Source organism: Mesocricetus auratus, unplaced genomic scaffold (assembly GCF_017639785.1).
Source record: "Mesocricetus auratus isolate SY011 unplaced genomic scaffold, BCM_Maur_2.0 Super-Scaffold_100676, whole genome shotgun sequence".
Classification (NCBI taxonomy): Eukaryota; Metazoa; Chordata; class Mammalia; order Rodentia; family Cricetidae; genus Mesocricetus; species Mesocricetus auratus.
In genome coordinates this window covers 13,022,591-13,043,741 of record NW_024429266.1, presented here as the reverse complement: position 1 = coordinate 13,043,741, position 21,151 = coordinate 13,022,591, and the positions used below count along the sequence as shown (strand labels likewise).

The 21,151-nt window shown below is 49.2% G+C and overlaps 1 protein-coding gene across 3 annotated transcripts in view; it reads left to right on the top strand.

Moving 5' to 3' along the window:
- Tmem63a (transmembrane protein 63A) overlaps nucleotides 1–21,151 on the top strand; it is a 32,366-nt gene that overhangs the window by 4,112 nt on the left and 7,103 nt on the right. For all 3 annotated transcript variants that reach the window (XM_040739118.1, XM_040739117.1, XM_040739119.1), the window contains exons 2-17: nucleotides 450–649; nucleotides 3,508–3,587; nucleotides 5,618–5,681; nucleotides 6,614–6,651; nucleotides 7,390–7,532; nucleotides 8,457–8,508; nucleotides 8,838–8,946; nucleotides 10,734–10,804; nucleotides 12,780–12,860; nucleotides 13,056–13,179; nucleotides 13,256–13,389; nucleotides 14,924–15,061; nucleotides 16,789–16,942; nucleotides 18,895–19,001; nucleotides 19,147–19,233; nucleotides 19,645–19,707. In XM_040739118.1, coding sequence (XP_040595052.1) covers nucleotides 461–649; nucleotides 3,508–3,587; nucleotides 5,618–5,681; nucleotides 6,614–6,651; nucleotides 7,390–7,532; nucleotides 8,457–8,508; nucleotides 8,838–8,946; nucleotides 10,734–10,804; nucleotides 12,780–12,860; nucleotides 13,056–13,179; nucleotides 13,256–13,389; nucleotides 14,924–15,061; nucleotides 16,789–16,942; nucleotides 18,895–19,001; nucleotides 19,147–19,233; nucleotides 19,645–19,707 — 1,634 coding nt within the window. In that variant the 5' untranslated portion in view covers nucleotides 450–460. The remainder of the gene's footprint in view (nucleotides 1–449; nucleotides 650–3,507; nucleotides 3,588–5,617; nucleotides 5,682–6,613; nucleotides 6,652–7,389; nucleotides 7,533–8,456; nucleotides 8,509–8,837; nucleotides 8,947–10,733; nucleotides 10,805–12,779; nucleotides 12,861–13,055; nucleotides 13,180–13,255; nucleotides 13,390–14,923; nucleotides 15,062–16,788; nucleotides 16,943–18,894; nucleotides 19,002–19,146; nucleotides 19,234–19,644; nucleotides 19,708–21,151) is intronic.

The following is a 21,151-nucleotide window of genomic DNA, read 5'->3' as shown; positions in this document are numbered from 1 at the left end:
GTGTCTGAGGTTTCCTCTTCCCAGCCTTTGTGGTCCTCTCTCCTCTTTCCTGCCTGGGGTGTCCGAGAACTCTTGCAGGAGTTATTTTCCCAGTGGTCCTTGAGACTAGAGGGACTGGAGCACCTCTTCAGTTACTGCGCTGGCTACTTCTGACCACCCCCATCCCTTTACCTCATTTACCCCCTTTTGGGGCATTTGCTCATTGTGTCCCTGGGTGGGTCATCTAGTCTGACCATCTGGGCTGTTCCCATAAAGGGAGCTAGTCTCTGTGGACTCTACCAGGCACAGAGGGACGGATGGTGTTCAGTTTTCCTGGCTCTGTGCTGAGGGTCTCGGCTGCTCTAGCTGCATGGGGTGGGGGTGGGGACTGACTCTTACCTTTGCCTATGGCAGCACTGGCTGGGGAAACTGAAAGTTGCCATGCTGATCATATACTTCTTGTTCCCTAGGGAGAGAAGCCATGATGACCAGCTCCCCATTCCTGGATCCCTGGCAGTCCAAGGCCGTGTCCATCCGTGGGAGCCTGGGCCTTGGGGACCATCCCAATGACTCCTACTGCTACAGCTCAGCCAAAAACAGCACTGTACTTCAGGGGGTCACCTTCGGAGGTGTCCCCACTGTCCTGCTCATAGATGTCATCTGCTTTCTGGTAAGACCCTCTCTCAGTTTAACCCCTTGTTCTCTAGGACCATCTCCGAAATGTATGTGAGGTAGATACATACACCTGTCCGTGCTCTGCAACCCTGGATGTGAGGTAAACTAGACCTTGAGTTTTGGAACCACTGTAATGATTCCTTCCTCAGAAGACTTGGGCCTTGTGTGCCGTATGATCCTGATCCTGATTACAGAGCCACTGGCCAGTCCTGCCTTGCTTTACCGACCCTCAGGGTGGGCGGCATGAGAGATGTGAGGGTGTGGACCAGAGTTGGAGCAGGCGCAACTTGTAGTGTGGGAGCAGGTCCTTCCTGTTACCCTGGTGCCTGGGACTTTTGAGAATCAGAGATAGATTTCCTAGAGCTGACCTGAGGGGATTTGTGTTCCTTTCTTTTTCCTTCCTTCCTTCCTTCTTTCCTTCCCTTTCTTCCCTTTCTTTCCTTTCTTTCTTTCTTTCTTTCTTTCTTTCTTTCTTTCTTTCTTTCTTTCTTTCTTTCTTTCTTTCTTTCTTTCTTTCTTTCTTTCTTTCTTTCCTCTGATTTTTCAAGACAGGGTTTCTTGTGTAGCTTTGGAGCCTGTCCTGGAACTTGCTTTGTAGACCAGGCTGACCTAGAACTCACAGTGGTCTACCTGCCTCTGCCTCCCAGATGCTGGGGTTAAAGGTGTGACCACCACTGTCCGGCACATGTCCCTTTCTTTAATGTCACAAAGATTCCTCCAATTTGAAGCAGATGTTATTATCTTTGCACTGACTCAACCATGGTTGAAGGTGTGTGTGTGTGTGTGTGTGTGTGTGTGTGTGTGTGTGTGTGTGTATGTGTTTGCTTTAGGGGTGGACCCCAGGGACTTGTGTATACTCCACAGGTACTTTCCTACTGATCCACATCCCAGACTGATTATTTTAGAGTTATTGTTTTGCTTTGTTTTTGAGACAGGGTTCCTCTGTATTGCTTTGGAGGTTGTCCTGAACTCATTTTGTAGACCAGGATGGTCTTAACTCAAGAGATCTGCCTGCCTCTGCTTCCAGAGTGCACCAATGCAGGGCGGTTTAGAGTTATTGGGGTTAACATGCAACTGTCTTTTCACTAACATCCAAGGGCTACATTTTGCTCTTAAAATTTGCTACATTGTTGCTCATCGGGACTGATGGGGAAACTGCCTGTTACCCACCCGGGATTTCCCAGGAAAGGGATCTTTCCCACGAATGAACCTTCTCAGCACCATCCTATCGGTAGCAGAACAGTTCTCCATGCTTGTGGGCCTTGGCTAAGAGGGAGGAGCAGGCACGATGTTGCAGTATACTGACAGGGGGTGGGATCCTATGCCTTCAGGATGAGGAGAGCTAGGCTAAGGTCTGGAGAAAACTCTGTAGAGCCCAGGCAGGTTAGGTAGCTGCTTAGGAAGAAAGTCACATTCATTTAGATTGTGCTGGTAGGGTGATTTTTTTTCTTTGTTTTTACAAGAGGTACAGGATCTCACTATGTTGCTGAAGTGATCTCTGAGCTCCAGCAAGCAATCCTCCTACCTCAGCTACTCAAATAGGTTGTATAGGAGTATACAACCACATGGATTTTTTTCCCAAGACAGGGTATCTCTATGTAGCCCTGGCTGTCCTGGAACTCACTTTGTAGATCAGACTGGGTTCAAACTCAGAGATCCACCCGACTCTGCCCGGGATTAAAGGCATGTGCCACCACCGCCTGGCTAGGAGTGTAGATTTTTATTGCAGAAATTTGAGGTCAAATGTGGGATATGTCCAAGTCAGAGGGTCCTAGAAGACCTAGGTGTGGGAGGGTGTCCACACTGTGTGCACAGAGGCAAGGAGCAGTGACAGCGGGTGACCGCATGCTGAGGGGCTTGTGACTCATCTGCCTTTGAAAACACGTCATGTATGTCTGGACTTACCTCAAGAAAACCTCATAGAAACTCAGGGCTTTTGGATTTCCCTAAAGGAAGCAGTATTCACCCTTAAAACCCAATTTCTAGGTAGGGACTGTGCTCAATGGTAGAGTACTGACCTAGTTCATCTAAGGTACCAGGTTCCATCCCAGCACTAAATAAACACATGCATAAATAAATAAATCCAGTTTTTGACCCGAGCAGACAAGCCTGTGCTATTTGAGATGTTTTTCTTCCCCGTCTCTGAATCTCAAAGGAGCCTGTGTAGGTTGGGGGCCGGAGGAGAGCTGGCCAAGGAGGACATAAAGAGTCTGGGGCGGGGGCAGGTGAGCATCTCGGATATCTGGAGCTAATAAGCAGGGAGGGTCCTCACTCTCCAGGACTGCTGGTGTCACAGAGGGCTGTCCCAGTTCTGGGGCTGGGCCAGCCGAGAGTGGTAGGGCATGACGGGTTTCACTGGATGCACTTGCTGTGTGGAGTCTGCAAGCTTGCCTTTAGAAGAAACAAATGCAAAGAATCTGAATCAAAATAAATGAAAATATAATTAAGAAAAATCAAACCAGGTGCATACCTGTAGTTCCAGCTGCCGCTGGCTGAGCCTGGAGGATCACTTGAACTCAGGAGTTAGAGGCAAGTCTGGGCAATCTAGTTAGGGCTTGTCTCTAAGAACAAGGTTTGGGTGTGAAGTAAATTGGAGAGCGGTTTTTCCAATCTGGTGAGGTCACACCTCACCTTCTGACTTTGGGGCTGCAATGGCTGATGTACTTGAGCAGGAAGACTCTACTCAAGCCTGTGGCAGTGTGACAACTTTGGTGACGTGGCACAGGTGATGAAGGTTGTCCAAGGAGGAAGGTGTCAGGCGGCTAAGCTGTGTGTTTTCTGGGTTGGATGGGTTCCTTTGACCTCCAGAGCATGGCCAATGTTCTTTGACTTGTTTTTTTTTTCTCCTTTTAGTTTTTAGTCCTTGTATTTTCCATCATAAGGAGAAGATTCTGGGATTATGGCCGCATAGCACTGGTATCAGAAGCAGGCAGGTAAACAAAACAAAACAGTTAATCGAGCATGTGACCGTGTCTATGCACCCTCTGAATGTGAGTGATATGTGTAGATATGTGTGCACTGTGCATACATGTGTGTATGTAGATGCATGTTTACTTATATGTGTGTATGCATATGTGTATTATGTTTATGTATGTGTGGTGGGATGGGCGGGAGCCAGAAGCCTTATCTTCCTTTCTGCTGGTCACAAAGGCCCCTTTGAGGTCTTCCTGCTTAGAACTGTGCTCAAGGAAACCAGTGCTGGAGAGCCTCTCTCCTGGGGCTCTGATTTCAGGCTGTCCAGGATCACCATTGCCTTGAGGGTTTCTGTCACCAGGGGAGGCAGGTAGCATTTTCTTTCTTACCTCAGACACAGCTCCCTGAGAATATCCTATTTGAGGTTAATCACCTTGCTCTGGGGCAGCCTTAGTGGTCATGAAGAAAGGCAGGTGTGGGGAAGCAGCCCGCCCTCCTTCCTGGTCAGGGCTCAAGTTGGACAAACAAAACACAGGCTCTCTGGCCAGAACTCAGGCCTTTCCTGCTCTGCCCTGGGTGGGGACAGCTGTGTGCATCTTATTAAAGGGGAAGATGAATCCTAGAACTAGACTTTCCTGTTGGGGCTGGTTGCTATGAACCTCTGGAACGTGTGTCAGATGAGACAGCGTGAAGTGAATGGGAGACCCTCCATTCTCAGGTCTATCCGGGTGGCCCATGGTCCCATGGCCATTGCTTCAGCTTCTGAAATGTTGCAGAGGTGGGTGGGGGAGGAAGGGACATTTAGAGAGGTGCTTCCTTTCCCCCAGAAGATCCCTTCAGCAACTCACTCAGCTTGGGCCTGAGCATGAAGGTCCTTACCTCAGCACTCCGGAGAGGCTGTGAGAAGTAACTTGTGTGGGAATGGTTTGCTTCCCAACCCTAAGGATGCGTCCTTTCCCTGAGTGCTGTTTTCTTCCCTCCGTGTCACAGAACCGGGGCGGGGCATCTCATTCCCGGACAAGGGGTCTTGGAGGACACTTTGAGACAAATATGTTTGGGTTTGAAATGCCTCGAGGGATGGGGTGAGCAATCCCACTTCCAGGGCCAGCTCTTCAGTGAGCTCAGACAATTCAGTGTAACATAGTATACACCTTGGCCAAAGCGCTGAGCTCCAGGTTCATCAAGAGATGCTCTCAAAACATAAGATGAAGGGAGATTAAGGGAGATGCCAAGTGTTGGCCCCTGGTCACCACATGTATCTGCACCTTAGTGTGTGCGCACGCATGTGCACACACACACACACACAGACACAGGTATACACTTGCAGGTCACCGTATTTAACACACTAGTTCATCCACTCTGAGATGCATACACTTGAGCATTTCTTACCTTTGACTTTAGAATTGGGATGCCTCTTTTTTTTTTTTTTGAGAAAATGTTTCCTATGTCCTGACTTCAAAGGTTGGCCTTCTTTGAACTTGGGATCCTCCTGCCTCAGCCTTCAAGTGAGTACTGGGATAATTGCAGGTGTCCCCTACTATGCCCAACATGAGATTATCAGTTATAGCTTAATGGGCACCATTATTTCTTTCTTAATGATTCATTAAAAGAATTATGTACCTGTCCACCACTGGTATCTTGGATTAGATAAAATGCAGAAATGTAATGTACATGCATACACACGTGAATTTTGGTTTTTACAATTTTTATCCTATGTGTATGGGTGTTTTGCATGCATACGTGCTTGGTGCATACAGAGGAAAAAGGATATCCAGTGCTGAGATTGCAGGGTGTACACGCAGGGGTAGTTCCTTGAGGCACCCTGGCCCTGTGCTGTTCAACCTGTACAACACAGTTTTATACCATGTGGGTTTGTGGGCATTGCTTCCATCTTTTTTTTTTTTTTGGAGCAGTTTATAGTTGTTGCAACTTTTAAGAGTCAATAGCTTTGATCCTGAACCCTAAGATTAGGAAGCAAAATACTGGAAATGCATATTTCCTTTTTGAATTTTATAATTATTTATCTTTTCTTTTTCTTTCATGTCTCCAGTGAAGCCAGATTCCAGAGGTCATCATCTTCTTCCTCAGGGCAACAAGACTTTGAAAATGAACTGGTTGGTATCCAAGGGATGGTTGTTTTTGTGGCCCGAAGGGCAGCGGGCACAGCCTGGCAGTAATGATTGATGGAGGACAGTTGTACTCCAGTTCAGTGACTAACAGCAGCACTGTGATCTGTGAGTGGTCAGCTCTAGAGAAAGCTCCCTCCCACCGAACAGAAACACGAGGACTTGGAGAACCTGGAAGGAGACAGAGTTTAAGTGATCCCTCACTGCAAGGCTCCATGAACTGCAGGCGGGAAGGGCTGTGGATCCCCAGAACTTTGCCAGCAACTTGACTGTGGCGCATGAGTCCCTCCTCTCTCACACTTACGGTTCTTGTGTAACAGTTAATTATTGACTCGTCTGCTAGATTTTGAGCCAAATGTGGACAGGAACCCTACCTCACACAGCCTTGTGCCCCACCACTAGGTATCTGGTAGGTACTTAGTCATTGTTGAATGAGTGATGAACAAATATTTGTGTTCCCAGCTGCTAGCCTCCTGGTTTTTATGGAGCAGTGAAACACAAGAGATCACAGAACTGACACACACTCTTTTCCTCTCCAGGGCCGGCTCTAGGGTACTTTCCAATTCTCAAGACTTGTTCCTGTTTTTTTTTTTTTTGTTTTTTTTTTTGCCTAGTCTTCTTGCCATTTGGAAACAATTTAATGGTTTCGATTTGACCCTGGAGCTTACATAATGCCACTGCTTGACAAAACTTGAGAGGTTTTTAGCAAGGTTGTGTCTTTTTTTTTTTAAATCCCTTCCCTCCATGGGGTTGTGCCGTGCAAAGAATGAGAGCATAAGGGAGTAACTCACCGAATGTGAGAAAGAAAATCCTGTTTTACACAGCAAGACGTGGGATGGTTATTTAATCTCACCGATGTGATTGTATCTGCTTCCCAAAGACATGGGTATTGGATGCTAACGCCTGCTCTCTGTCTCCAGGGATGCTGCCCTTGGCTGACTGCCATCTTCCGCCTGCAGTGAGTAAGATAGGGGTGTCTGCTGGGGCATGTGGTTTTGTGTGGGTGTTTGTTCATTCAGAGGGAAGTAGCTGAGATGTTTGATCCTGTGATGGTGTCTCCCATACTTTTCCAGCTCAGGACCCAAACAGTGTATAGGGGTTAGAACAAAAGTGGCCTGAAGTCCCTGTAGTCAGGACACAGGGAAGAAGGAGGTCTTTCAGGTACATAGCCCTACTGGCACTCAGGGATCCCCAAACTGCAGTTGGATTTCAAAGGTTCTTGAAGCTAGTGGCAAACTTTATTTAAAAATATTTCATGCTGGAGAGATGGCTCAGGGGTTAAGATCAGTAGCTGCTCTTCCAGAGGACCCAGGTTGGATTCCCAGCATGCACACAACTGCTCACAGCTGTCTGTGACTCCAGTTCCAGGAGATACGGTAACCTCACAGACACACATGCAGGCTTCTCCACCTGACCTTGGGCACAACTTCCATCAAACAGGGTCTTGCACATATTAGTTCATTGGAATTGGCCTGGCCTCCTCCATAGCTTTTTATAGTCTTTCATCAGTTCTAAGATGGCCTTTTCTCGGAACTCATGCCAATAACATTGCCTTTACAAATCATGTGGTCCTAAAACCTGCTATACAGTTTTTCTGTGCCTTTGTATCCACACGTCAAAGTAAAACATGTGGGCTAAAACACTGGTCTTCTACTGCTACCTGTTAAGAATGTGTCTACGTGTGTGTCTTGGCCAGTGACGACCAGATCCTGGAGTGGTGTGGCGAGGACGCCATCCACTACCTGTCCTTCCAGAGACACATCATCTTCCTGCTGGTGGTGGTCAGCTTCTTGTCCCTGTGTGTCATCTTGCCTGTCAACCTCTCAGGAGACTTGCTGGGTGAGACCCTTTCTTGGCCATTGTCTGGGTTGGAATGGAGCGGGGTAGGGGGAGAGCAGTGGTCATAGGGAAGGGATTCTGTAGAGTAGAGCTGGGGGACGTGAGACAGACTTTGAGAAAATTATCATCCAGATAAAGATGTAGAGCAGATCCATCCAAATCTGGGCTGGGAACTAAGGCCCCTTAAATCCAAGCATGGAAAAAAAACAACAACTAACCAAACAACCAATCAGGCAACCATACATCCATCTATCCATCCATCCATCCATCCATCCATCCAGCCAGCCAGCCAGCCAACCAACCAACCAACCACAAGTGCTATAGAATTGGGAGGTTTCAGCAGGTGTGTTTTTGCTTGTTTTTGCAGACAAGCTCCTACAATGTAGTCCAGGCTAGTCTTTCCTTACCTTCCTGAGTGTTGGGATTATAAGTATAGCCATCACTCCCAGCTTCAGACTGTATCTTTCAATTTCCTACCCTTACTCAAGCCTGGAGGCCACTATTCATGAACCCAGATGATGTCTGTGATAGACAGTCAAAGTCATTGTGGAATTACACTCTATTGCTTCCAAAATCCCAGCCCAGATCCACTTGTGACATCTGATGGTTCTCAACCATGAGAGCCTTGAGTTGGTAGCAACCAAGGGTGCTTCTAGTTATAATCAAAGTATCTTTAAAACAAACCTCAGTGCAAAATGAACTTTCATTATGACTTTGCTGGCATGGTAAGCTGTAGCAGAGGTCCTGGTTGATGGAGCTTTAAATAGGTCGACAAATTGTCATCACCAACAGTTGTCAACAATTGTCAAGGAAGACAAGCCATGTCTAGGCATCCCTGGGCTATAGAACTCTAAATCAAGGTCAGTTAGGTCACTTCCCAGGTTCTCATTGTGGCCCTGGAACCAAGCGTCTGTTTCTCTGCAGATAAAGACCCTTACAGCTTTGGGAGGACAACAATAGCAAACCTGCAGACCAAGTGAGTATGGAGCTTGCGGACCACAAAGGAGGCTGATTTGGGAGACTAGAGCAGGCTGGAAACACACCAAAGCTGCTGTGTTGCTGGGCTGTGGTACGAACATGTCCTGGGAAGCTTCAGTTTTGTAGGAGTCGTAGAGCCCAGTGTAAGAATTGGGATCTCTCCAAAGTGTTCACTTGCTGATGAGGGCCATTGACCATATGGCCTCTGCTGGAGGCAAAGCTATTGGCCTTGGCAAAGCTCCCATTGAGGGTTATCCCACCCCAGCCCTGTAACTCATCCCTTGTGTTGAGATGCCCACCCCTGACAGCAGGTGATATCTTCCTTAGCAATGACCTCCTTTGGCTGCACACCGTCTTCTCCGTCATCTACCTCCTCCTCACTGTGGCCTTTATGTGGCACCACACACGGTCCATCAGATACAAAGAAGAGAGCCTGGTGAGTAAGGCTGGGGCCTGGGACATGTTCTGGGAGGGTCTCAAGTGAGAGATGGAGGGGGCAGCCCCCACGGTCTGCACAGGGCCATGTCAGTAGTGCACTTGAGGGCGGTCTGGGGACCTGGTTTCTGTGTTTATGCCCTCCACTGCCACTGCCGCCACCATCCTGTTGTCACCGCCACCATCCTGTTGTCACCGCCGCCACAGCCACCACCACTACCATCTACCACTATGTTTTTAAAGACAGGGTCTTGTGTAGGTCAGACTGACTTTGAGCTAGCTATGCAGCCAAAGACTTACCATCATCCTGCCTCCACCTCCCAAATGTTAGGAATAGAGGCATGCATCGACACTCTCAATTTACGATTGTTATTGTTTAATTTACTGGTAAGCTGTTCTTTGGACATTCTCCTTCGCTTTGCCAGTTGTTATTTGGTCTGCGGGGTCAGGGCTTATAGCTACTGCTATGAAGTAAAGAAGTGCGTTGAGGACTGAGTGTGAACCTGTGGTAGAATGTTTGCCCGGTATGTGCCAGACGCTGGGTTTGGTAACCTAGCATGACCAGACAAAAATAAAACACCCTTTCCGTTTTAGTTTCCTTTGTTACCATGGTAAATGCCAAGCAACTGAGTTGAAGGGAAAAGTTTATTCAAGTTTATACTTCCAGAACACAGTCTGTCATCAAGGGAAGTCTTGGCAGGAACTGAAACAGGAACTCTGGAAGAATACTGCTTACTGGCTCACTCCCAGGTCTAGTCTTCTAAGACAGTTCAGGACCACTTGCTTAGGGATAGTGCCACCCATGGTAGGCTGGACCCTCTGTTACCCATCATCTCTCATGACAGTCTCGCACAGATGTGGTCACAGACCAATCTGATTTGTGTGATTGTAACACAAATTAATAAAGGACCCAGGACTGATATTGGGGTTCAACCTGGATATCAGGGAAGCAAAGCAGCTGGCCACTAGCTCTTGTCTCAAGCTCAGGCTGAAAGGGCTGACCCGCACACCAGCTCTTCACCGCGTCTCAAACTGCTGCCTCTCCTCAGCGTGGCTGGAGAACAAATCTCTCTGAGACCTTGCTTCTGTCTTATATATTTCCTGAATGTTAGGATTAAAGGTGTGAGCTATAATTCTCTTTTAGACTGACTCACTCTTGTGTAGATCTGGGTGGCCTTGAACTCATAGAGATCTGTCTATCTCTTAATCCTGAGTCCTAGGATTAAAGGTGTGTTCTACTAGCTCCCAGTTTCTGGCTGCAGGGATTAAGGTTGTGTGCCTGGCTTCTATGGCTTGTGGCTGACTTTGCTTTCCGAATCCTCTGGCAAGCTTTAATAAATCATAAACAATATATCACCACAGGTGATTCCTCAATTAAGGTTCCTTTTTCCCAGGTGACTCCAGATTGTGTCAAATTACCAAAAACAAAACAAAACAAAACAAAATGACCAGCACCCTCCCCCAAGCCAGAACAGTTGGTGCTAAGGACAGTGTCCCACTGTGACTTGGTTTCTACTTCTTTGCTTGATTGTGTGACTCCTTTGAGCCACTGTCACTCTCTGGGCTTTCTCAGTTCCATGCCCTGCAGAAGGGGAGCATGAGTTGTTTTGGAAAACGATACAACATAAATAACATCCCTGGGCCTCTTCAAGGCCAAGAATGAGAACACTTGACCCTCTTATCTACCATGGTTCTCTTTCTTGAGACGTGAAGGAGATGGCACCTGCCCCGCCCCCATCACCCTGTGACCTGTCTCTGAGACTCTCTTCCTGATATGTTCCCTGGCAGGTGAGACAGACGCTGTTCATCACAGGACTCCCCAGAGAAGCCAGAAAGGAGGCTGTGGAGAGCCATTTCCGGTAAGAGAAAGACCCCGTCAGCCACTCAGGGCGAACGGGGTTGTCGGGTGGAGCCTCTGAGGTGAGGCCTGTGCCATGGGTGGACACCTGTGTCCTCTGTCTGAAAATACAGGGTTAATCCATCCCTGCCACGGGTATCAAGTGGCTTCTAGGTGTGTTGGCGCTGGGGTGGTGTGTCCTCTGTAGCTGTTGTGGTTAAGCCTGCGGATCCTGAGTGCAGGCTGAAGTGCAGATACAGAGAGTGTCCACGCTGGAGGCTGAGAGCCAAGCTGTCACACAGAGCTGGTCTCCCAGGCCCAGGGATGTTAGCTGTCTGTTGGGAGAGCCTCTGGCTGTCAAGGGTTCTGGGACAGCTCCTTCAAGCAGAGCCGGCACTGCGTACAGTCACAACACAGGAAAAGGCTCAGGTTCAATTTCTAGCAGAAAGGGCAGCCCCAAGGCTCCCTCTTCATCCTTGTCAGAGCTGCCGTCATTGACTGCTGGCAAATACCAGGAGCTGGCTACAGATTGACCCTGGGCAGTTTGGGACAAAAGCACTAGGTGAACAACAGAAGCGTGGAAGGGTGTTTAAAACCGTGGACACATCTCCTTCAGTATCTACAGCTACTTTTGGAGGTATTTGCATATGTGTGTATATTTATATGTGAATATAGGTGCGTATTCACTTGACCCAAGGATGGTTTTCTGTCCCTTGAAAAATACTCCTCTACGCTGCCTGCCAGGCAGTGTTTGGAAACAGTGAGTCCACTTCATGCACACACTTAATTAGAAAAACAAGTGACCTCATTGCCAGGCAAGCACCGTGTGACACAGACTTTCCCTGTTTTAGGATGCCTTCCTGGGCAAGGTTGTCGCAGCGGACTTGTGGGCTTGCTTCCGCCAGGGCCACTTTCACCAGGAAACCTTCCTCTAAGCCTTCTTGGCATCTTTTTGTGGTTCTGAAATCTTGTTAGCAGAGCCTCTGCCGCTGAGCTCCTCAGAGCCCTTGTTGACCAACACCTTGCTTGGCTCCTCCGTCGGCTTGCTCTCTCACACACTGGAGAAAACGTCAACTTAAGCAGGCTCTGCTCCCGGCACCCAGAATAGCAGCTGGTGGTGCCCGATATGGGCCCCGGAGTCCTCGGGAGCCATGTGGACATTGTTTGGTATATGGCGCAGGGCCATTTTGTGGTTGCTGTTGGCTGACCTTGGAACTAGACTGCCTGGACTTAGCTTCTGGCTCAAAAATTCACTCACTGTGTGACCCTAAGCTTAAGAAGCCTTTACCCTTGGTGATGTAGGAGTTTTTTTGACTGACAATATGCGTTATGCGTGCAGACATTTTCCAGCCTGAGGTTTTTTTTTTTTTTTTTTTTTGCTGTTCTTAGGCTCTCTAGAGGTCTATTGCCTTCAGAAAGGTTGGGGGGGCATTAGGATTTCAAAGATAGTCTAGGTAGATGCATCCCTAGAACAGATAATCAATATCTTCCGTTGAGTGGCTGGGGAGGGATGGTGCTGGGGGTGGAACCCAGGGCCTCGTGTGTGCTAAGCTCTCTACCACTGAACCTTACCTCAGTCCTGTTGGTTCATAATTCCCCATGAGAAACTAAGTAGGTGCACATTTTTCAGTTTACTGCAGTTACTTTCATTGCCTTAAAAATTGGAGAAAAATGCCTCTGGGACTAGAGATGTAAAAAATGATACAATATATGTTTAACATTCACATGGCCATAGGTTTAATCCCCATTGATACACACACACACACACACACACACACACACACACACACTCATACTCTCACACTCACACACACGCACACACACACACACCCACCTACCTCTTTGTATTAAACTTCACATTGTTCCTTTCTCTGGAAAAAAGGACAATCAGCAAACAAAGGCAGTGTGATTCCAATGCAGGGGTGGGTAGGGGTGGCCATTTCTACGTGGATGTTCTCTTCCAATGGCTTTCTTTTCCCTCTGCTTGCTGGCTACAGGGATGCGTATCCCACGTGTGAGGTGATGGATGTCCAGCTGTGCTACAGCGTGGCTAAGCTGATGGACCTGTGCAGGGAGAGGTAAGGGAGGTGGATGCGTGAGTTCAGCTTTCCCAGGTCTTGCTCCCGATGCCCACTTGCTTCCTTGCTGGGATCCTTCAGCTGCCTCTTTCTGGATCTCAGCGCTAAACTCCTAACCCTGCTGGTGACTAATTGTTGGCTGTGGCATGGCCTGGGGCGGTAAGTCCCAGTTTGTGCCTCCCTCCTACCTTACAGGAGGAAGGTGGAGAAGAGCCTCGCCTATTATACAAACCTGCAGGCGAAGACGGGCAGACTGACCCTCATCAACCCCAAGACTTGTGGCCAGTTCTGCTGCTGCCAAGTGCGGGGCTGTGAGCCGGTGAGGCAGGGGACGGGCACGGGCACCCTGACGCCTGCACAGGGTCGCATCACCCAGGGGCTGTGTCTTCTGGCAGGAAGATGCTGTCTCTTATTACACCCAAATGAATGACAGTCTGCTGGAGAGGATTACAGCTGAGGAGTGCCGGGTCCAGGACCAGCCCCTAGGCATGGCCTTTGTCACCTTCCGTGAGAAGTCCATGGCTACTTTGTGAGTATGGCTGAACCCCTGATCCCACCTGCTCATTTTTGTCTATTGTAGAGACACACACACTGCCCGCCCCTCTTGGGGGAATTCCAGTCTATGTTTGAGTGACAGCGGGGAGGGCTGGGTCCTTGCCGACCCCTGCCGGATGATGTGGCCCAGACCCAGGGTTGAGTGCTCACACCTGCTCCAGTCCATCCTGCTGTCTGCCAGGTGGATTGAAACTCAGGACCCAGGGCCCTGCTCTGTCTGTGGACAGGTGGGCGGCTGTGGGGACGCTGTGGAGCACTCTGGGTGTCCTTAGCTACAGGATCCTGGAGCTGCAAGCTTAGGAAGCACTCCCAGGCCTAGGACCTTGGGGTCACCTCACCTTAGATGACTGAGTGTGCGTAGGGTGCAGAGAGGATGCCAAGCCTCTTGTGTTTTCTGTGCTTCAGGCATGGTGGCTCTGGGGATGGGCGCTACCAAGAGTTCTGGCCTCAGACTGTAGGAAGAGGAGAGGTACCCTGAGGTACCAGTGAGATTCTGTGGATTGCCAAAACAGAGAAGTCTGAGATGTTAACAGTGGGCCATGAGTCCTGGGGGGAAACTTCAAGAATGAGCAGTACATAATGTGACTGATGCTATTCCCGGCCTGGGGACAAAGTGAGGGCTGGGAAGTGGAGCCATTTGGCTGGCACAGAGTCACTTTTATGCTCCAGGGTCACAAGGAGACATAGAGGGTGACCCTTGGAGGCTGTTACAGTAGGACAGTGCAAACAACATGGAAGTGGGCCGATATCTGGGAACGCTGAAACCTAATGTGCTGGGCCTCGGTTTCCTTGTCTGTAAAAAGATAGAGTAACCTGCGGCTTGCAGAGTCATGACAAGGATGAACCAAAACCTGCCATGCGGCAGGCATGGCATTTCTTTTTGGTTGTTTGAGACAGGGTCTTAAGTAGTTCAGGTTGACTCGGAGCTCACTGTGTGGCCTGGGCTGGCCTTGTCTACTGTCTTAGTTAGGGCTTCTATTGCTGTGAAGAGACACCATGACCACAGAAACTCGTATAAAGGAAAACATTTAACTGGGGCTGGCTTACAGATTCAGAGTTCAGTCCATTGTCATCATGGTGGGAAGCATGCGGGTGGACATGGCCCTGGAGAAGGAGCTGAGAGCTCTTCATCTGGGTCCACAGGCAGCAGGAAGAGACAGCCGCAGTAGGCCTGGCTTGAGTTTTGAGGCCTGAAAGCTAACCCCCCTAGTGATGTACTTCCTCCAACAAAGCCACACCCACGCCAACAAGGCCACACCTCCTAATAGTGCCACTCCCTGTGTACCTATGGGGGCCATTTTTATTCAGTCCACCACATCTGCTTGTGGTCGACCTGCCTCAGCCTCTCCAGTGCTGGGGTTGCAGGTGTGCAGCACACCATTCCTGGGCCTTTCCACTAACTATAATATGGTAGTAACAATGGGGCGGGCATCCTGTGCTCTCTCTACTGTGGATGCATGGGGGATAGAGGTGAGCCGCACTGTAATAGCGTCTGCATTTCTTGACAGCATCCTGAAAGACTTCAACGCCTGCAAGTGCCAGGGCCTCTGGTGCAAAGGTGAGCCCCAGCCGTCCTCCTATAGCAGAGAGCTCTGTGTCTCCAAGTGGACTGTCAGCTTCGCCTCGTACCCTGAGGACATCTGCTGGTAAGTTCCCAGACTGGGGGGGGGGGGGATGGGAGAAAGACCTGGCTTTCTGCAGGGGTTGGGGGGTGGAGGGATGGGGGAATTGTGTGTGTGTGTGTGTGTGTGTGTGTGTGCCTGGTTACCTGGAGCATAGATATGGTCTGGCTTTTTTTTTTTCTTAAACGAATATTTATTTATTGTCAGGTGGTGATGGTGGCTCATGCCTTTAATCCCAGCTCTCAGGAGGCAGAGGCAGGTGGATATTCCTGAATTTGAGGCCAGCGTGGTCTACAGAGCGAGTTCCAGGACAGTCAGGACTGTTACACAGAGAAACCCTGTCTTGAATAATCCAGAAATCTTATTTATTATTTTATTATTTTTTGGTTGTTTTGAGATGGGCCTCCAGCTGTCCTTTAACTCACTACATAGACCAGACTGGCCTTGAACTCACAGAGATCTGCCTGCCTCTGATATTAAAGGTATGCACCAGTATGCCCAGCTCTTTAACAAATATTTAAACACCTACTATTGCCAGATACTACTCTATTTCCATTGGTTTTATTATTTTAATTTTATGTACATGGGTATTTTGTCTGCATGTATGTGTGTGTACCATGCCTGCTCCTGGTGCCCATAAGGGCCAGGAGAGGTATAGATGGTGTGAGCCTCAGTGTTGGCGCTGGGAATCGAACCTGCAGCCCCTGGAGCGGGCAGCGCTCTTAACCATTGAGCCATCTTCTAGTGTCTGTGGCTCACATTAAATGGCCAGCTACTCCAGGTCACTTGGAGTCCAGGCTCTGGGCCTGGTGCTGTGATGTGTTTGATTAGGTGTGGCAGAGGAGTCTATACTTCCCCCGTGATCAGTCTTTAGCATTCAAAAGCTGTCCAGAAGAAATATCATGTAAGCTATGTGCCTCATAAAAACTGTCTGTTAGCCATGTTAGAGAAAGAAGTGATTGAAATTAATTTTAATTTAAACCTCTTCCAGTGAACTCTAAATGTATATTACCATGCAATATACGGTTCTAGAATGAAGACTTTTGTTTCTCCCATTCATACTCAGTCTTTGGAATCCGCCACATATTTTATACTTCTAGTACCTCTCAGCCGAGGCCACCCACGCTCCAAGTGCTAGTAGCCACGTGGGTGTGTGCCTGCCACGTCACACGGCACAGGTGGAGTGGAGGCCGTATCGCTGAACTGAGCCATATCTGCAGACCTCATGTGAAATTTAGGGCCCACACCGAGGCTGGAGGCACCCTAGCATGCCGCCTGCTAGGCAGGGCCTTCTCAGTTGCTTGGGTGGAGTAAATCTTGGATGCACATAGCCATTGTTTCTGAGCTCACAGAGCACCCCAGAACTGAGGCTGTTTTTGTGGGGTGAGGAGTCAGGTCTGGGGGTGCCTGTGCTCCCTGCTTGCCTCCTTGCTCCTCAGCCCACGCCCCCCCTGCAAAGTGTGTACTGTTAGTTTTGCCTGGACAGTGTTGGGTGTCTGTGACATCACTGGTAGGTCCCATCATTACCGACAGCTGCTTTCCTCCTGAGCTCTGGGACCTGAAATTCAGCCTCCTTGTGACGGAATGCCAGGGCAGAGAACCCGCTTTTGCTCTTGAGGTCCAGAGTAGCCAGAGTCCTAGTCTAACCTTAAAGCTGACCTGATGTGTCTCAGCCGTGGGCACCGCAGGTGTTGTAGACGGCCTGTGCCTGGGAGTTAATTCAGCGTCTCGGCTGGTGTCGCCCTCTGCAGGAAGAACCTCTCCATCCAGGGTGTCCGCTGGTGGCTCCAGTGGCTGGGCGTCAACTTCATTCTGTTTGTGGTGCTGTTTTTCCTGACCACACCCTCCATCATTATTTCTACCATGGACAAGTTTAATGTCACCAAACCCATCCATGCGCTCAATGTGAGTGGTCAGCCTGCCTGCAGGAAGAGGCTGGGGGGCGTGAGGACGGACATGGAGCCTGAAGGTTTGAAGCAGGGAGCCATGTCACTCAGGCCATGTTTATCCTGTGCGTGTGCATGCGTGTGCGCACACGGAAGCCAGGGAAGGATATTGGTTGTCCTGTTATATTACTCTGAGACAATCTCTCAATAACCTGGTACGAATCTGGCAGCTAGAAGCCCCAGCGATCTTCCTGTCTCCACTACTTACAGTGCTGTGGGCACAGGTATGTGCAAACCTGGCTTTTCACATGGACTTCTGGGGAATTGAACTCAGATCCTCATGCTTGCACAGCAAGTAGCCTTATCCAGTGGGTCCTTCTGAGCCCACGTTTGCCATTTTAAGCTCGAAGCAGGCGTGGTGATGTTATAGAGCCTTTATGGTCATGCAAGCAATTATGTTCACTTAACAGAATTAGTCTAGTGCTCAAGAGGAAGATGCTCAAGTCATTTCAGTTGAACAAAGTCTATTTAGTCTTAAGAAAATGTGAAGCGTTTATGAAAAATTGCATAGTTATTTTGGTAAGCTTATAATAAAAGCAGAATATACAGCTTGGCATGATGGCTCACACCTGTAATCCTAGCACTCGGGAGGCAGAGGCAGGAGGATTGATATAATCTACAGAGTGATACCCTGTTTCAAAAACAGGCCAGCCAGGTCCAGAGACACATCCCATGGTTAAGAGCACTTAATGCCTTTCTAGGGGACACGGGTTCTGTTCCCAGCACCACATCAGGCAGCCCTGGCACCCTGTCCTGGCTTTGCCATCACTGGCTGGTGATTTCTGAGTCTGAATTTTTTTGCTGATTAGCTGGAATCGGTCACTTGTCATGTTACGCCTGTGATAGGTGGAAGGAACACTTATCTGACTCGAAAGACATTAAAAAACACCTACGTATACATGGCACAGTTTCCTTTAGACTGACAGCAGGCAGACCTCATTCTCTTGCCAGTCTTTTGATGCAGGGACAAGGCCTGTTTCTCTGAGGCTGTTTTCGCTGGTCAGAGTTCCCCTTTGTCTGTCTTGTACGTTATTACTTCATCAGTTCTGACCCTAGTTTGGGGTTCTCTAAGTAAGAATTTAAACTGTGGATGTAGCACAGAGGTATAACAGAGAGCGGGCACATCCTGTCCCAAGAACCCCAAATAAGTGAATAAATAACGTACAGCAAACATTGAAACAACATGTATGCCTAGTGCTTGAGGAAGCCGGAAGAGAGTGTTACAGATGGTTGTGAGCCTCCATACGAGTGCCGGGAATTTAACCCATGTCCTCTGGAAGAATAGCCAGTGCTCTTAACCACTGAGCCGTCTCTCCAGTCCCTAATTTACTCTTATGTAATTCAACAACATGTTTTCAGAAACTAACCTTAATAAGTCTTTTAAAAGTGTTCAACTTAAGCTTTTAAATTTTTACCCACCTACTTTTGAGGTCCTGGGAATTCACACATACCAGGTAAGCACTCTATACTGAGTCATGCCTCTAGATAGCCCCAGCTTAGTTTTCAAAGAGAATTTCTTCCTGTTTTTATGTTCCTTTAATCAGTGAAATAACTTCTGTAATGACAGTAGCCAGCACAACCAGTCTGAACAGGATTAGGGTGAGACCCCACGGGGCTGTGGCAGCTTCGGCTGGACAGTGGGAGCTGCCTGGCAGGTCAGTTGGGGTGGAGCCCGGCCTCCAAGCAGCGGCCCTCAGAGAAGCCGGTGTCATCCGGCCCATCCGAGAGAGAGGTCTCATTGCACCGGTCCCTCCTTTCTTGGGTGGAAAGGTCTGTGTAATCAAGAAGTGCGGTTCCTGTTCATTTGCCAGCGTTTGAGGACTGGATGATGGCTAGAAGCACGTTGAGCCACCAGGTCCCCAGGGGCCTCCAACCCCATCTTGACCCTGTGTGGTGGCCCTTGTGTTTCAGAACCCTGTCATCAGCCAGTTTTTCCCCACCCTCCTGCTCTGGTCCTTCTCGGCCCTGCTGCCATCTGTGGTCTACTACTCCACGTTGCTGGAGTCTCACTGGACGAGGTGAGCAGAGCTGAGTCTGTGCGGGGGTGGAGGGGTGCAGGGTGTGGGGTGCGGGGTGTGTGTGGGGGTGGAGGGGTGATGCCTCTTACTCCACCCAGGGCAGCAGGCACATCACTGGATCTTACATGTCTCTCTGTCCCTGCAGGTCGGGAGAAAACCAGATCATGGTGTCAAAGGTCTACATATTCTTGATCTTCATGGTACTGATCCTGCCCTCCCTCGGCCTGACGAGGTACATCCGTTTCCTGTCCAGCCCCAGTCAGAAGCGGGGTCCAGTTCTTGCCATCTATTCTGGGCCTATGATAGTCCTTGAAAACAAAGAGCTTGTCAACAAAACCTGAAGAGGACTTCCCCTGTAGGGAAGGTCCAGTCCTAGCTGTGTTTGTCTTGTGGAAGGAAGTGCCTGTTAAAGAACGTGTGACCGTCACATGTAAGGGGCACCGCAGGGGACAACTGTCTCAAGATTGGGGCTGTTTTTAGAGAGGAAGGAAACGAAAGTGTGTCATGACCATATGAAGCTTGAGGAAGAAGACCTGAGGGCAGACCCTGGGTTTCATCTCCAGTATTGAAACAAACAAACAAACAACCCCCCACCCCCAAATCCAAGTGAATAAGGAACTCGTGGACTTCATCTGTCTTTCAGCCTGGACTTCTTCTTCCGGTGGCTCTTCGACAAAACTTCCTCAGATGGCTCCATCAGGCTAGAGTAAGTATCGGCTCAGCCGCCATCCACACCACACAGCTAGAGAGCTTTGTGTGTGTGTGATGAGGGTGCTGCAGGGGGTGTCAGGCTTCAGGACAGGCATCCTCCCTGGACATAACAGGCCTTGCAATCACACCAACCCTCCTGCAGTCCTGGAATGTGCTGTGGGAGCTGACCTACTGTGTGTATGCTTGCAGAAATGCTGTTGTCATGTGGGCCAGGATTCAATCAGTGGCGGTCATGTTCCTTGTCTGAGACTTACAGACCGCAGAGCCACTGGGAGAAGGGACTTCTGGGTTTTCGTGATGCCCCAGCCAGGCTCCTAATTAAACATAGTGACTGTGTAGCCTTGGATCGTTTTGCCAAGAGAATGGAGTTCAGTTTAGGGATGGGTGTGTCCTTGTTAGTACTGCAAGCCTGTGATACACTCCCCTAATCATGATAGCTGTTATTTAAAATGGCTCTATGCTAAATGTTTGAGTCCTTTTCTTAGTCAATTCACAATAAGCCATGAGGTGACAGTTCCGTGTGTAAAGTACTTGCCATGTGTGATGACACACACTTGTAGTCCAGGTACAGAGACAGGAGGATTCCAGTAGCTTATTGATCATCTCCAGTCAGTGGGTGGGCTCCAGTTTCAGAGAGAGAGAGAGAGAGAGAGAGAGAGAGAGAGAGAGAGAGAGAGAGCAAGCTGTGAGGTTGATGCTATTCCTGTCTCCATTTTACAGACAATGGGGGTCAGAGCTATTGAGTTACTCACCCAAGGTTGCCTGGCTAGTTATTCAGCCTATTTCACGACACTCAGGTTTTCAGTAGTCTCCAGAGTGATTGGGAATGGCTGTGGGGGAGGCTGGCCTGAAAGGATGGGACATTTGTTTCTTGCTGAGTTGCCTGGTGACTCAGGAGCAGGTAGCTACAGATAGGCAAATGCCTACCCAACTAGCTCTTGCCATGGTGACCAGGGGCTTCTGGCTGTCAAATCCAATGACCAGCTCGCAGTTCCTATTCCCTGTGACCTGTGCACCTCACCTGTCAAATCCAATGGCCAGCTCGCAGTTCCTATTCCCTGTGACCTGTGCTCCTCACCTGACATATTTTTGGCCAGGGCTCTTCCTGGAGACAGTGTTCTCATTTGACTCTGGACCCTGCCCATGGCCTCCCGTCCCACAGCCTCTCCTCTGCACCCTCCTTGAGACTTCCTGCAGAGCTAGGTGTGGGCTGCCTGAGGGCTCTCTCCTAACCCCCTCATCTGAGCTCACGGCTTCCTTGCTGTCTGACTACTGAGTTAAAATACGTGCACCAGGGGTCTAGAAGCGCCTCGCTGGGCTTCATCCGGCACCAAGACGTTAAAGAACAGCGTAAATTCCACAGTTTGCACACTGTGGCTATTGAGCCTTCTGACCGCTGTCTCAGCCTCAGATGGAGGCTGTACGCTGTGCACTTCACC